Source organism: Mobula birostris, chromosome 24, assembly GCF_030028105.1.
Source record: "Mobula birostris isolate sMobBir1 chromosome 24, sMobBir1.hap1, whole genome shotgun sequence".
NCBI lineage: Eukaryota > Metazoa > Chordata > Chondrichthyes > Myliobatiformes > Myliobatidae > Mobula > Mobula birostris.
Window position 1 is genome coordinate 42,486,946 of NC_092393.1, and position 17,349 is coordinate 42,504,294.

General features: G+C 40.9%; 1 protein-coding gene across 1 annotated transcript in view; it reads left to right on the forward strand.

The window, feature by feature from the left end:
• The window catches only part of cbx2 (chromobox homolog 2 (Drosophila Pc class)), a 29,491-nt gene extending 16,978 nt beyond the window's left edge, over nt 1–12,513 (forward strand). Inside the window, exon 5 of the mRNA XM_072242001.1 lies at nt 8,265–12,513. Within this exon, the coding sequence (XP_072098102.1) occupies nt 8,265–9,722 (1,458 nt within the window). The 3' untranslated portion in view covers nt 9,723–12,513. The remainder of the gene's footprint in view (nt 1–8,264) is intronic.
• The last annotated feature ends 4,836 nt before the right edge of the window (nt 12,514–17,349 follow it).

Here is a 17,349-nt window from a genome sequence, read left to right on the forward strand (position 1 = left end):
TCATTCCTGGAATCATTCTCGTGGACTTCCTCTGGACCCTCTCCGACGCCAGCACTTCTTTTCTTAGATAAGGGACCCAAAACTGCTCACAATACTGCAAATGCATTCTGACCAATGCCTTGGCTTTACATCCTTGCTCTTATATTCCAGCCTTTTTTTCCCATCGACTTGAGCTGTAAGTTAACCTTTCAAGAATCCTGCACAAGGACTCCCAAGTCACTTTGCAACCCTGACCTTTATGTTTTCTTCCCGTCTAGAAAATATTCTATGCCTTTATCCTTCTACCAAAGTGTATGACCACACACTTTCCTACACTATATTCGATCTGCCACTTCTTTGCCCATTCTCCCAATCTGCCTAAGTCTTTCTATAGACTCTTAGCTTCCTCAACACTACCTATCCCTCCACCTACCTTTGTATCATCTGCAAACCTGGTCACAAAGTCATCAATTCTGAAATCCAAATCATTGACATATAATGAGAAAAGAAGTGGTCTCAATACCATTCCCTGTGGAACACCACTAGTCACTGGCAGCCAACAAAAATACTGCCCTCCTCCCATTGCCACTTATTGTTTCCTGCCAGTCAGCCAATCTTCTATTCACGCTAGTATCTTTCCTGTAATGCCATGGGCTCTTGTTAAGCTGCCTCATGTGTAGTACATTGTCAAAAGCCTTCTGAAAATCCAAGTAAACAACATCCACTTACTATCCTTTGTCTATCTTGCCTGTTAGTTCCTCAAAAAATTCCAACAGATTTGTCAGGCAAGATTTCCCCTTAAGGAAACTATGCTGACTTTAGCCTATTTTACTATGTGCCTCCAAGTACACCGAAACCCCATCCTTAATAATGGACTCCAACATTGTCTCAACCACTGCCGTCAGGCTAACTCACCTATAGTTTCCTTCCTTCTGCCTCCCTCCCTCCCTTCTGAAAGAGTGGAGTGACATTTGCAGTTTTCCAGTCCTCTGGAACCATTCCCAAATCTAGTGATTCTTGAAAGATCATTACTAATGCCTTCACAATCTCTCAGCCACCTCTTTCAGGTCTCTGGGGCGTAGCCCATCTGGTCCAGGTGAGTTGTCTACCTTCAGACCTTTCAGCTTCCCAGGGCCATTCTCCTTTGTAATAGCAACTACACTCACTCCTGGTACCCTGACACTCTTGAATTTCTGGTATACTCCTAATGTCGTCCACAGTGAATACTGATGCAAAATGCTTATTAAATTTGTCTGCCATTTTTTCTTGACTAGCATTACTACTTCTCCAGCATCGTATTTCAATGGTCTGACATCCACTCTCACCTCTCTTTTACTCTTTATGTATCTGAAAAAACTTTTGGTATCCACTTTTATATTATCAGCTAGCTTACCTTTGTATTTCATCTTTTCTCTCCTTTTCAGTTTTTTAGTTACCTTGTGTTGATTTTTTTAAAAAAGCTTTCTAATCTTCTAGCATCCCACTAATTTTTACTCTCTTACATGCCCTGTCTTTTGCTTTTCTGCTGTCTTTGACTTCAATTGTCAGCCACAGTTGCTTCATCCTCCTTTTAGAATACTATTTCATCTTTGGGATTTATCTACCCGGCACCTCCGAATTGCCTCCAAAAGTTCCAGCCATTGCTGTTCTTCTGCTATCCCTAATAATGTCCCCTTCCAATCAACTTTAGTCAGCTCCTCTCTAATGCCTCTGTAATTCCCTTTACTCCACTATAATACTAATACATTTGACTACCTTCTCCCTCTTAAACTGCAGGGTGAATTCTATCATGTTATGATCGCTGCCTCCAAAGGGTTCCTTTATGTTAAGCTCCCTGATCAGATCTTGTTCTCTACACAGCACCCAGTTCAGAATTTCCATCCCCCTTGTGGGCTCAACCGCAAGCTGCTCTAAAAGGCCATTTCATAGACATTCTACAAATACCCTCTCTTGGGATCCAGCTCCAATCTCATATTCCCCATCTACCTGCATATTGAAATCCCCCATGACTATTGTAACATTGCCCTTTTTACTTGCCTCTTCTCTTCTATCTCCCATTGTAATTTAGATCCCACATCCTGGCTGCTGTTTGGAAGCCTGTATATAACTCCCATCAGAGTCTTTTTATCCTAGCAATTTCCTAACTGTACCCACAGATTCTATGTCTTCTGATCCTATGCCACCTCTTTCTAAGGATTAGATTTTATTCTTTACCAACACAGCCAACCCTACCTGTCTATCATTTTGATGCAGTGTTTATTCTTGGATATTAAGCTCCCAACTATGATCTTCTTTCAGCCGCAACTCAGTGATGCCCACAATGTTATACCTACCAATCTGTAACTGCGCTACAAGATCACCTACCTTATTCTGCATATTGTGTACATTCAAATATGACACCTTCAGTTCTTTATTATCATCCCTTTTGACCTTTGCCCCTATGTCACACTCATCCCACTGACTGTAACTTTGCTCTATCATCTGCTTGTCCTACCTCATGGTCTCACTACACACTACGTTGACTTGTATACCAACTGCCCCATCCTCAGCCCTGTCACTCCAGTTCCCATCCCCAGCTCTATCAAACCTGCCCACAAGGATATTGTTCCCCCTCAGGTTTAGCTGTAACTGGTCCTTTTTTGTACAGGTCATGTATTGCCCAGAAGAGATCCCAAAGATCCAGAAATCTGAAACCCTGCACCATTTCCTCAGTGCAGATGATTGAGTGACTATCATCCTATTCCTGCCCCAAGTAGCACATGATACTGAGAGTATCCAGAGGTTACTGCCTTGGAAGTCCTCTTCTTCAGCCTCTTCCTTAACTCCCAATTCTTGCTCCACAGGACCTCATCCCCCTTTCTTTCTTATGCCGTTGGTGCCAATGTGCACCATAGCCACTAGCTGCTCACCCTCTCTTGAAAATCCTCTGCAGCCATTCTGAGACATACTGGACCCTAGCACCATCCTAGCCGTCTCTTTCGCAGCCACAGAATCTCCTCTCCATCCCCCTAACTATCGAGTCTCTACCACTCTGCCTGACTTTACACTTTGCTGCTGAGCCTCAGAACTGCCCACTAACCTAGCAGTTGCTGCTACTGTGTCCTGATAGGTGATCCTCCACCCACCAACACAGCTGTATCCAAATGGGTGTACTTGTTGCTGAAAGGAATGGCACAGGGGAACTCTGCACTGACTGCTTATTCCCCTTATTTCTGGTGCTCTTCCATCTACTGAAGGGAGCCTGTACTCTGGGTGCGTCCATCTCAGTAAGCATCTCATCCATGAGGTTTTCAGCCTCCCATATGGTTCTGAGTACATCCAGTTCCAGTTACTTGACCTTGACAGTCAGGAGCTGAAATTGGATGCGCTTCCAGCAGATGTAGTCATCAGGGAGACCATTATGTACCTGCAATCCCACATCTTGCAGAAGGAGCATTACACTGCCTTAACTACTCAAGCTCAAGTACCTGTTCTTGCCCAAGCCTGTTGAGCCAAAGCCTGGCCACTCTAACACTGTCTACTCCAACAATGGCCGCTCCGCTTACACCTGGTTTCTTTTTATTGGCCCCTGCCAGATGCCAAAGAGATCATTGATTAGAGCCCACCGATGAGTTGTGAAAGGCCCCAAAGTCTTTTTAAACCTCATGTTGTCTGCAGCCATAATGAATAATGTTTCATTGTTGAATTTGGAAGAATGAGAGCTTTAAAATGCACTCCTCTGTAAGCTTCAAGCTTTACTCTCCAGTGTTGTACATTATTTCATGGTGGAGCACTGAGACGGGAAATCTATTCCATCATATCTGCCAAAACTGCTCCATAACAAATTTCTAGTAGAAATACTCCAAGACAGCAATTTTGGGTGACTTAGCATTTCTTCATTAGCCCAGATAATTTGGACAAGATGATGCAAATCAAAGATACAGTTGCAAGAAAATGTTTGTGAACCATTTGCAATACCTGGTTGTCTGCATTAATTACTCATAAAATGTAGTCTGATCTTCATCTAAAAAGTTCAAAGTAAACTTTATTATTAGAGTACATACATGTCACCACATGTAACTCTGAGATTCTTATTCTGCAGGCATACTTAGCAAATCTATGGAACAGTAACTGTAAACAATAAACAACAAACTGTGCAAATGCAAATATAAATAAATAACAAGCATGAAATAACAGTGTAAGAGTCCTTAAATGAGTGTAGGGCAAGAGCCTGGTGGTTGAGGGATAGCAACTGTTCTTGAACCTGCTGGTGCATCCTGAGGCATTGTACCTTCTACTCGATGGCAGCAGCGAGAAAAGAGCATGGCTTGGGTGGTGAGGATCTTTGCGGATGGATGCTGCTTTTCTATGGCAATGTTTCATGTAGATATGCTCAATGGTTGGGAGGGTTTTACTCATGTACTGGGCACAATGAAGGACAAACACAATCTTCCTAAACTAATAATAACACACAAACAATTCTACTACTTCAGGTCAATACAGAGTATACCATTTAAACAATCACAGTTGAGGTTCAAAAAAGTATGTGAACCTCTGTAGTAATAATGCCTTCTACAAAAGCTATTTGGTATCAGGTGTTCAAATCAACGAATGCATAATGATAAATGCCAAAAGACCTGCAGAAATCTCGAGAACTTTCTAAAGTCTCTGTTCATGTGTCCTCTGTAAGAAAAATACTGAACAAGGATGGTGTTCATAGAAGGACACCACAAACAAAAGAAACCACTGCTCTCCCAAAAAAAACATTGCTGCACGTCTCAAATTTGCAAAAGACCACCGGGATGTTCCACAATGCTTTTGGGACAATGTTCTGTGGACAGATGAGACACACATGATTATGATTATGAGGACACGCAGTCTCCTTTTATTGTCATTTAGTAATGTACGCATTAAGAAATAATAAAATGTTTTTCCAGAATGATATCACAAAAACACATGACAAACCGACTTAAAAACTGACAAAAACCACATAATTATAACATATAGTTACAACAGTGCAAAGCAAAACCGTAATTTGATAAGGACAGACCATGGCACAGTAAAAGTCTCAAAGTCTCTCGAAAGTCCCATCATCTCACGCAGACGGTAAACCTCTGGCGTCGCCAACTTGCCGGTGCAGCATACTGGAAGCATCTGACCACAGTCCAAGTCCGTCCGAAAACCTCCGAGCCTCCGACCCACCTCTTCGACACCGAGTGCCATCTCTGCCGAGCACTTCGAACTTTTGAACTTTTTCGCAGAAATGCACACCGCTACATTTGGAGGAAAAAGAGCACTGCACACTTAACACCAAAACCTATCCCAGCTGTGAAGCATAATGGAAGGAGAAACATGGTTTGGGACTGCTATGTTGCCTCAGGGCCTAGACATCTTGCAAACATTGAGGGAACAATTAATGCAAAATTTTATCAAGACATTTTACAGGAGAATGTCAGGGTTGTGGTTCATCACCTGAAGCTTAATGGAAGTTAGATGATGCAACAAGACCATCATCTGTAACACAAGAATAAATCAACAACAGAATGGTTTAAAAAGAAGAAACTTTGTGTTTTGGAATGGCCCAGTCAGAGTCCAGACCTTATCCCAATTGAGATGCTGTGGCATGACCTGAAGAGGCTGTTCATGCAAGGTGTCCCAGAAATGCAGCTTAATGTGAAAAAGACTAAGGAGCTGGTGGTAGACCTGAGGAGAGCTAAGGTACCGGTGACCCCTGTTTCCATCCAGGGGGTCAGTGTGGACATGGTGGAGGATTACAAATACCTGGGGATACAAATTGACAATAAACTGGACTGGTCAAAGAACACTGAGGTTGTCTACAAGAAGGGTCAGAGCCGTCTCTATTTCCTGAGGAGACAGGTCCTTTAACATCTGCCAGATGATGCTGAGGATGTTCTACGAGGCTGTGGTGGCCAGTGCTATCATGTTTGCTGTTGTGTGCTGGGGCAGCAGGCTGAGGGTAGCAGACACCAACAGAATCAACAAACTCATTCTTAAGGCCAGTGATGATGTGGGGATGGAACTGGACTCTCTCACGGTGGTGTCTGAAAAGAGGATGCTGTCCAAGTTGCATGCCATCTTGGACAATGTCTCCCATCCACTACATAATGTACTGGGTGGGCACAGGAGTACATTCAGCCAGAGACTCATTCCACCGAGATGCAACACAGGGCGTCATAGGAAGTCATTCCTGCCTGTGGCCATCAAACTTTACAACTCCTCCCTTGGAGGGTCAGACACCCTGAGCCAATAGGCTGGTCCTGGACTTATTTCCTGGCATAATTTACAGATTACTATTTAACTAATTATGGTTTTATTACTATTTAATTATTTATGGTGCAACTGTAATGAAAACCAATTTCCCCCGGGATCAATAAAGTATGACTATGACTAAATATTGATGAACTGAAACAGTTTTGTATGGAGGAATAGTCTATAATTCCTCCTCACTGTTGTGCAAGTCTGATTAGCAGCTACAGGAAATGTTTGGTGGAAGTTATTGCTGCTAAAGCACGTTCTACCGGTTACTAAATACAAGACTTCACATACTTTTCCAACCTGAACAGTGCATGATGAAACAATGTGTTCAATAAAGACATGAAAAGTACAATTACTTGTATGTTATTAGTTTAGGCAGACTCTGCTTATCTGTTATTGTGCCTTAGATGAAGATCAGACCACCATGTTATGAGTAATTAATGCAGAAAACTGGATAATTGCAAAGCGTTCACAAATTTTTTTCTTGCACATTATAAATGATTGCACATTTTGTTAGTTGGTCAGTTAGCAGCAGAGTTCCAGCCAGACGCTTTCAGTAGAGGACCAGATCTTGTTAATGTGCAGCTTTGTAGTCACAGTCTGTGAGTGCTTGGCTGCAGTTTAGCACCAGTGTTGTAAGGAGGTTAATTTGGCTGCTAGTAAAGTAGGTTTAGAGAATTGAGAGGAATAAATTAATCTAAATCACATTTCTTTTACTCTCTCCCTCCTTCTCTCAAGTTGACTTTTATGTTAACTTAATTTTACCTTATTTTAATGTCTATTGTACATTTCCTCCTTTAAAAAAAATGCATTGCTTTCTTTTCCCACGGGCCTTTCGAAATTGAGCATAGCTGATACAATGGCATCTATTTTTTTTTTGTACGGCTTGGTCCCTTGGTCCTAAGGTGGGAATTCTAACCACAGAACCTTTAACAGGTTCAATCTGATGCAGGCTCGGCATCTCCATTCATTTTAATGGAGTGGGAAAGTTTTGAGAGATGGATGGTCCGACTCAGTTTATAATTTCTTTAACCAAACAAGCAAATGTAAATATGTTTGTAAATAGGTGTAATTGTATTTAATTGGTTAGGTTTTCAAATTTTGATAAAAGTAATTGTTAATGATTTTTTTTAATGTTCATGGGTTAGATTTGCATTAAAATGTCACAGACTCATTAGGTTTGCAAAAATCGGTGGAGTTGTGAATATTGAACTCTTCTAAGGATATAGTAGAATATAGATCATTTTTGGATAAGTGCTGAGAAATGTAGACAGAATTTAATCCAGCCAAGTGTGTGGTGTTACACTTCAAGAGGTCAAAAATTAGGAGGGAAAGTATACACTAAATGAAATATGCCACAGCAGGGAATCCTGACTTGTTCTCTTGATATTTTGGAAGAATGATTTTTAGTCCCTTGAAGTAGATGATTGCCACATGTGTACTGTTGGTGAGTAGGGTTACATTACCCCCAATGTATGAGTGAAAACTTCCTTCCAAAATTAATTTCTATACCCTGCAACTAGTAAGTTAGTCTGTGGTTTTGACTGAACAAAAGTACACTTGGTTTCCAGAACTGAATTTCATGACGTCCACAATGTTTGGATAATATTCCACGCTCATCTGCATAATTTATGATATAGTTATGCATGGTTCCCTGGAGAACTGGAATTATACTAGGGAAATAAACTTTGCGCTTGCTGTAACTTGTCATTGCCTTCAGTACATGTTCATGTAGCAATAATGCAAGTATCTTCAAAGAAGCAAAAATGGCAAATGATAGAAATACTTAACAGGTTGGTCACCATCTGCAGAAAGGCTATTTCGTGTGCAAATTCTTTATCAGAGTGTTTTCACAGTGAACTCAATGCATCGATTCTCTTAATGGCCACTATCTGATTTCTCATGTGCTTGCAATAATTCCTCATTTGCTTCAGATTTGTAGGATTTAATAATTCTGTGATGTTTGTTCTGTCATGTACAAAATTTTCCAGTGACAGGTGTTTTTTTTCCCCCCCATTCACTTTGCACAGGAACAAGAAACCCCTCTTTCATCAAAATCAAGTAGTTCTTCGGAAGATGATGAGGAAGATACGGATGATGATGAGGACGAGGAGGAAAGTGATGATCCGACCCAGTCTGCATCCCAGAGCAACGATCGCAGGAAAGATTTGGACTGCATCCCTCCAAAACGGGCACAGACAGAAGTCATCCATAGTAAAGCAGACCTGAAAGACTCATGTAAAAAGAAACGCACCAGCAAAGTAATTCGCAGTGACCTTCGGAAGAACATAAAAATTAAATCAGGAAAAGCATTAAAAACACCTGGGAATGATACAAGTGGTGACTCTGGAACTGATGAATCATCAAAAGAGAAACTAAGTAAACCAGATGGATCTGTAAGTGAAAATAATTCCAGATCAGAAAAGAATAACATGGGGGAATCTCTGAGTACCACAAGTGGAATGCTAAATTCGAGCATCTTCAATTCATCAAAACCCAGCAATCAAAGGGCAGCCTCACAAACTGCAAATCATGCAGGATTAGGGCAGCATTCTTCCAGCATACTTTCTGCCAGTTCAGTGGCACTCACTAAATCTGCCTGTGAACAGCAGTCTGTAAATACACCAGTGTTAAATCAACAAGGAACGAATGAGAAAAATAAGGTTGGGTTAGTTAAAAATCCAGGAAATACTAAAAGCTCAAATGAATTATGCAAATCTGAATCTGACTCAAAGAGCTTGAATATTCCTGCAACAATGAAGACCAATTCTACTGTTTGCAGTTCAGCTAATCCAGGAACAAATTCGCTGAATCTAAACAGTCAAAGCTCGAACACCCTAGGTCGGAATTTGCTGACTTCAACTTCTCAGAACGCTAACAATTCAGGATTAAACCTTCATGCCTTAAACCTGCAGAGTAGCCATAAGATGGGATTGAATTCCAAGAATGTGCCTAGTCCAGGAGTGAATTCATCAGGTTTGACTTCAAAGAACAACGTAAACAATTTGTCATTTGTGATTTCCAGGAACTCAGCTGAATTGAACACTCATGCTGTTTCTAATAAACTACTAAACTCACAGAGTGCCAACAGCCAGGCAGCGTGTGAGAGCAGTGGGAATGGGGTCGAGAAGGAAAATCAGACAAAAGAAGATAAGGAGATGACGGACACTGCGGTCCATCATTCTGATAACCGAATCAGAGACAGCGACAAAAAGGATGTTTCCTTGGAGATAACCAAACAGAGTGGCAGCGTGCCAACAGAACTGAGCACAGGTGAGGAGACGATGAGCTCAGACTCGGAACATGACTCTTCATTTTCCAGCATGGCTGCAAACCCATCCATTTCAGTCCAGACAAACCAAGACTGGAAACCCACTCGCAGCTTGATCGAGCATGTGTTTGTCACTGATGTGACTGCCAACCTGGTCACAGTGACGGTGAAGGAGAGTCCAACTAGCGTGGGCTTTTTCAATATCCGCCATTATTAGAGTTATTGGAGGGGAGGAGGGGGAGAAATGAACTCTAGCTATCAAATGGTAGTCTTCCACTAGAAATCAATTCTTTTCATCTCAGTTTCTGTCAGCTCTTGATTTGTTTTTGATGGCTATAAGTACAGTTTACAATGACGCCCAAAAACTTTATCAAACAAAATTAGTGCAAAAATAGAAACTGACCCCTTTGATAATACACCTGTTTCTTTTAAATACAGTAAGTAGCTTACTCAGTTTTCTATCTCCACCAGACATTTTTCCTTTATAGTCCAACTTGAATTCCTGCAAAAGAACATCCTTATTTCAGAGTCTTTTTGTAAAATGAAGGTCAAATGATAAAGAACGAATGAATGGTTTGTATTGATGCCAGAGGACATGAAACCTGGGGAGATAAGTTATGAAAAATGTCCATGATGCAGTGACACATTCTGAGAAGGAAGTCAGCATGAGAAACTTTATAAATACAGAAGGAAAGATTAATTGGAAAAACAGTGTCGCTTGTTGCTGAAACAATTCAAGGTTTTGTTTGTTATCAGAAAATTAGAGGAAGTTATAAATCCTGGAAAAAAAATGTATATGCCTTACTAGCAGTAAAAGGGTTATTGTTGCCTGGGTTGTAGAAAGTCAAAGCCCCTGGTTGTTATTTACCCTGCCATCAGTAGAGCAGAGCATAACCCATAGTTGTTTCAGTTTGCATTATTAAAATTGTCTGCAGAATCACAGAATGGGAGGTCAGTTTTTAGAATGATTGTGCACAGCAGAAGCTCCTGTTGAATTACTTCAGTTTGGACAGAAACATATTGTTCAGTAATTGATGTAGGCAATTAAGCAGAGCATACACAAAGGTTTTAGTTAAAATTCCATACATACTAGTGCTCATGAGCACTTTGCATATGCTTCATTTTGTTTTAATTCACTACCATTTTAAGGCTCTGTTTAAGACACTCTTGAAGATATTTTTTTTAAAAATCCACCTCCAGTGTATGAAATGGTGACATTTAAGTTGGTTTTATTTGGCAGAATGGTATCGCAAATAATTTAAATAGTGGGATAAAATATCAGCCTTTCCATCTTTGGGCAGATATTTAACCATTCTGAATCTTTTCAATTTTCTCACAATGCTAAATGACTAGATTGTAACAAATTATATTGCACTCTGCATACACCTCATTCTTTTCAACCCTAACACTATCCCACACATCTGTTGTGGACTTGCACAATGGGAAGTTAGTTAAATAGCCACTACAGAGATGGAGTCAACCACCAAAGTTTGTACCCATGACTGTCATGCTATGAAATAAATCATAGAGGCAGGAAGACATCCTTCAATTCTTATAACATGTTGATTATTCATTTAGGTTATGATTTATCCATATCTCAACTCTTGTCACTTAACAGTCCTACCATTATTTGGCAATCTCAGTAATGAAAATTTCAGTTGACCTTCTCTGCAGCTCTTTTTGGAGTGGGTACAGTAACAGAGAAGAGAACTACACATTTTTGACTACACAGTATGGGGGAAAAAAGTTCTCCTTGACTTTATTCCTGAGTGGTTTAACTCTAGTTCTTCCATTCTTGTTTTCAAGTTCACTTATTGTCATCTGGCTGTACAACCAAATCAATGTTCCTCCGGACCACGGTGCACCCACAAAACATATCACACCGAAAACACAAAACAAAATATTACCACTAATAAATTAATGAAATATAATTCAAAGTGCATGTGGTGCACAGAGCAGGTAAACAATAAACATTTCAGTAAATAGTTCACTGTCCTAGTAACAAGACCTTGGTGGCAGCAAGGTATTCATTAGTCTCACAACCTGAGGGGAGAAGCTGTTTGTCTGGCAGTCCTAGTCTTGATGCTCCTGTACCTCCTTCCTGTTGGTAGTGGGTCGAAGAGATTGTGGGATGGGTGGTAGGGATCCTTACCAATCCTTCGGGCTTTTCATATACAACACTCCAGTAAATGTCGCAAATAGAGGGAAGGAAGAGCCCAGTTAAACACTTGGCAGTTTTTACTATCCTTTTTATGGTCTTGCGGTCTGATGCCTTGCTTTCGTACCACACAATGATGCAGCCAGACAGGACACTCTCGGTGCTCCTGTAGAAAGTTGTTAGAATGGGGGCGAAGCCTTGCATGTCTCAATCTCCTCAGAAAGTGTAGACTCTGCTGTGCCTTCTTGAAAAATGAGAAGGTGTTGGTCTGGGTTAGATAATCTGTTACATGCTTCCCACCAAACCTTTCCACCTTATTAAAACCTGTTAATATTTTATTGTTTTAACTACCTCAAATCAGATTACCTTTCAATATTAGATCAAAATTTTCATATGCCCCAACATCATTTTGGTGAATCTTTCTTATTGTGCCCACCCACTGAAATGGTATGCCCAAAGCTGAATGCAATATTCCCAGCTAGGACCTGACTAATCATCTGCACATCTAAGTCCAATAGTCCATTCCACTTTTTTATTACTATTAGTACAATTTTTGGAATTAAATAACTCTCTGTCCCGCTAATAATTAAGTGGGTAAGGTACTACTAGATTGTGCATGATTATAAAATCTCAGCTGACCAAAGGGAGAGAACAAAAATGAGAAGGAAGACTAATGTTTCTTTCTATTAAGGTCTTGGATAGCTGTAGACTTGATATTTAGGCTAACTCTCAGCAGTAGGTTCAGCATTAACTTAATTTTTATAAAATTCAAATGTGTATCAAAGAACTACTGTGAAATTGTTTTTGTACTCAAGATTTCTCAAAGAAGCAAAATGTAGGTAAATAAAAAAAAAGTCATTTCAAGCAGCAATGAAGTCATTATTTCGAACATCTGAAAAGAATGGCACATGTTAAGCTGTCTTTCTCCACAGGATTCGGGTTACAAAAATGCAGTTGTCAATTGACTCTCTGCTTCCAACTTTGTGTTCACTTATTCGAGAAGGAAAAGTTCTTTTTCGAGAAGAAATATCCAGTGATTTGAAAGCAAAGATGAACATTTTAAAGTCATGTTTTTCTTTACTGACAAGAGATTCTGCAGATCCTGGAAATGCAGGGTTGCACACACAAAATGTTGGAGGAACTCTGCAGGGCAGGCAATATCAATGGAGAGAAATTGAGTCAATGTTTCAGGCCAAGACCCTTCATCAGGACTCAGAAGTCCTGATAGTTGGACTCTATGGATGTTGCCTGATCTGCTGAATTCTTACAGCATTTTGTGTGTGTTCTATGTAGGTAAGTGAGTGCAGAATGACAAAACTGACTTGGAGTGAGATAAAATGAAGGAAACAGAATCTTGGGTGAGCTTAAATTATGAAGGAATGGAAATTGGAGGCCATTCAGAAATGAATTGGTATAATCAAGATGGGGCGTGTTTTGGCAGCAGATGAGCTGAAACAGGGTTGAATTTGAGTAGGACAATGAACAGTGGAAGTAGAGATCTTGGTGATGTGGCTATGTGATTAGAGTTCAAGGTCAGTATGATACCCAAGATGAAAATGTTTGGTTTAATCTTCAACAAGTGCTTTACAACAGGGATACAGTCATTGGCAAGGTGGAAGCTAAAACCAGTGACTTTAGACATTGTAATATTTATCTGGAAGAAATTTGTGTTCATCTGTTACTGGATGTTGGACAAGCAGCCTTGACAAGTTGGAGCCAGTGGAAGAATTGCAAGGTGATGTTGAGCCACAGCTGGGTGACTTGAGCATAAGAGTGAAATATTCTGTTTTCCTTACTAGACGTAAAGCAACTATCTGCAGATGTGGAGATGCTCAACAGGTCAGACATAATCTGTAGAGAGTGCAAGAGTTAATGTTCCACAAATCAATAGCTGGTATGTATTTAGGCAATAGGAGAAGGTCAAGGGTAAAGTATGGGGAGGGGGAAACACCAGAGGTAGTAGAGGGGGAGAGAGAAGAGAAGTAATTGCAGGTGAATCTCTATGTATGACTAGATAGATGAGAATAGAACCAGATAAGCATGGTCTCACTGAGATGAATGACAGGAGACACAGTAGGAGAGATTTGGCGTAGTCAGTAAATAAGCACCACAGACAGGAGAGGGAACAGTTAATTGTTGGAATTAAATGGCATTCAGTTTGAGACTTTAAGAGCAGTTTTGTACTATTGTAGGTTAGGAAGCCTGTCTGAACAGTGGTTTGGAAAAAGATGAGCAAATATAGAAGGTCCTCACCCCGAACATTACATAGGTAGAGCATGAACCATTGCAATGTTAAGGTTGCATGGTTGCTAATGTCCTCTTGTGTCTTGCTTTGTCATAAGTTCTGAATTTTGAATGGTGGGGGATGATTTCAGCAAGATTAATTTGTTATAAGATAATCAAAACATCTAACTCTTCATTGCTTTGATAACTAAAGTATTTCCAACATAATTTCTGATGCAATGAAACAACGTTTTCATCTGGAAAGCTGAAACAAACCTGAAGCCCTCACCCAAACAAAACTTGGGTAAACACATCTGGGCAATTAAGTGCACGTTTCTGATCTGTTTAAATAATTTGGTTACCAGGTGAGATGAGCTTGTTTTAAATCTTTACCAGCTTATTGCTGTCCTTTATTCCACCTACTACATAACAGTAACGTAACTTTAAGCAATGTACTTTTAAACTGTCTAAATGAACTAGTGATTTCACAATCTTCCAACTCGACAGATTTAACTCTCACACATGTAGGTACAGCACCTTTAAGTGGACTAAGGTACATCACTACAGCCAAAGAGAGAGAGAGAGATGCAGAGGATTCCAAGTCAGACCAGAACACTGGGGAGTGACATTCCCTCTGCACAACATCCTATTAGTAAATGTACAGTCGCTTGAGAACAAGATTGAGGACTCAATTGCTATATCGACAGGAAATGAGGAATTGCGGTGTTCTGTGTTTCACAAAGACATGGCTCTCTCTCTGGACGTACCAAATATGTTGGAAAGGTACGAGGGCTTCTTGATACACCATATGGACCTGACTGTGGATTTGGAGGAGGCAAAAGGTGGGGGGTCACGTTTCATGATAAACTCTTTGTGGTACTCAGATGCAGCAGTCTTGTCACCTCTTGCTCCCCCACCCTGGAACATCTGATGATTAAGTGCCAACTGTTCTACTTACCAAGAGAGTTTGCCTTCATGATGCTGACCACAATTAACATACTACAAAAGCAGATGTTAACAAGCACTCCATGTATTGAATGCCATGATAAGCAAACAAGGAACCGTCTGCCCTGACATCTTTCAAATCATAGTCTAGGACTTCAATCAGGTTTGTTTGAAGAAATCTCTTTCCAACCATCAGCAATATATCACATGCAGCGCTAGTGATCCAAACACACTCAACCACTTACACTACAATTAGGAATTTCTACTTTTCCATGACGACTGCATTTTGGGAAATCTGATCACTTCCTATTTGCATACAGGAAGAGGCTAAAGAGTAAGGCTCCAGAGGTAAAAACAACAAAGAGGTTATCATGGGAGGCTGAGAAAAGGCTATGGGATTGTTTTGAGTCAGTAAACTAGGCTATGTTCAAGATCTCATCAGAGAATCTGAACGAATACACCACAGTTGTCACAGACTTTATAAAACAGTTGTAGACGAGTGTGTCCTCGCAAAATCATTCAGAGTCTTTGCTAACTAGAAGTCCTAGCTAAACCTTGAGATCTGCAATCTGCCAAGGGCTAAATCAGTGGCATCAACATGTACAAATTGAAACAAAGCGACATAGGTGACAAGAAGGCTTCAGGTGGGCTGAATGCCTTTTTATGCTTGCTTTGACCATCAAAACATGGAGGAGACTTCACGAACTCCCACAACCCCCAATGACCCAATAATTTCAGTCTCTGAAGCCACTGTGAGAGCATCCTTCAGGAGGGTGAACCCACAGGAAGCATCTGGTCCAGATGGAGTATCTGACCAAGTATTAAAGACCTGTGCTGATCAACTGGCAGGAGTGTTCACCGATATCTTTAAACTTTTTTTTTTGGCTGTCTTATGTACCCACCTGCTTCAAGCAGGCTTCAATTATACCGGTGCCTAGGAAGAACGTGATAACCTGCCTCAATGACTGTCGTCCAGTAGCACGTACATCCGCTGTGATGAAGTGCTCTGAGAGGTTAGTGACGTAACATATCAACTCCCTGCCTGAGAGATGACTTGAATCCACTCCAACAGGTCCACAGCAGATGCTTTTTCAATGGCTTTTCATTCAGCCTTGGAACATCTGGACGGCAAAGGTGCATACATCAGGATACTCTTCGTTGACTACAGTACAGCATTCATATAATATCATCCTCTCAAATCTAATCAATAAGCTTCAAGAGCTTGGCCTCATTACCTCCCTGTGCAACTGGATCCCTAATTTCCTCACTTACAGACCCCAGTCAGTTTGGATCAGCAACAACATCTCCTCCACAATCTCCACCAGCACCCCACAAGACTGTGTGCTTAGCCCCCTGTTCTACTCGCTTTATACTTATGACTGTGGGGCTAGACAGGGATCCAACACCATACTTAGGTTTGCTGATGACACCACTGTAGTTGACCTAATCAAAGGTGCCGAAGAATCAGCATATAAGAGGGAGACTGAGAATTTGGCTGAGTGGTGCCACAGCAACAACCTCTCTTTCAATGTCATTAAGACCAAGGAGCTGATTATTGACTTCAGGGAGGAGGAAACTGGAGGTCCATAAGCCAGTCCTCATCAGGGAATCAGAGGTGGGGAGGGCCAGCAACTTTAAATTCCCCAGTGTTATCATTTCAGAAGAGGATTTGCCCAGGACCCAGCATGTAAGTGCCATTACGAAGAAAGCATGCAGCGCTCTAATTCTTTAGAAGTTTGCAAAGATTCAGCATGTCATCAAAAACTTTGACAAACTTCTATAGGTGTGCGGTAAAAAGTATAATAACTGGTAGCATCATGGCCTGGTCTGGAAACACCAATGCATTTGTACGGAAAAGCCCACAAAAAGTAGCAAATAAGGCTCAATCTGTTATGGGTAAAGCCCTTCTCGCCATTTTGCACAGCTATACAGATTGTTGTCGCAGGAAAACAGCATCCATCAGCAAGGATCCCCGCTACCCAGGTTATGCCCTCTTCTTGCTGCTGAAATCAGGAGGAAGGTACAGGAGCCTCAGGACCCACACCACCAGGTTCAGAAACAGTTATTGCCCCTCAACCATCAGGCTCTTGAACCAGAGGAGATAACTTCACTCAATTTCAGTTGTTTCATCACTTTACTGTTCCCACAACTTATGGATTCCTCCTCAAGGACACCTTTGACCCTTGAACAATGAAACTTTAAAAGATATTGCAACCATTGGGGACAGGTGTGGTGAAATTTTAGAAAAGTAGAAACAGACTACAAAGTCAACTCCAATGGCCAGTGTCATTTCCTGTACTTTAGACTGAATAGGAGCTTCCTTTCAGGGAAGAAGGTTGCCAATTTTGTAAATCAATTATAGCTGTGGTCACATGAGACTTCTGCCTTTACTTTGGATTGCCCAAGTTCCCCAGGTTAACAAAAGGTAAAATAAAACCAGTAATTGAAGGGCCGTCTGAAGGAAAATATGCTATTAACCCTTGGTAGTCATGGCTGTTTTTTGACTAGGTTTATTAAC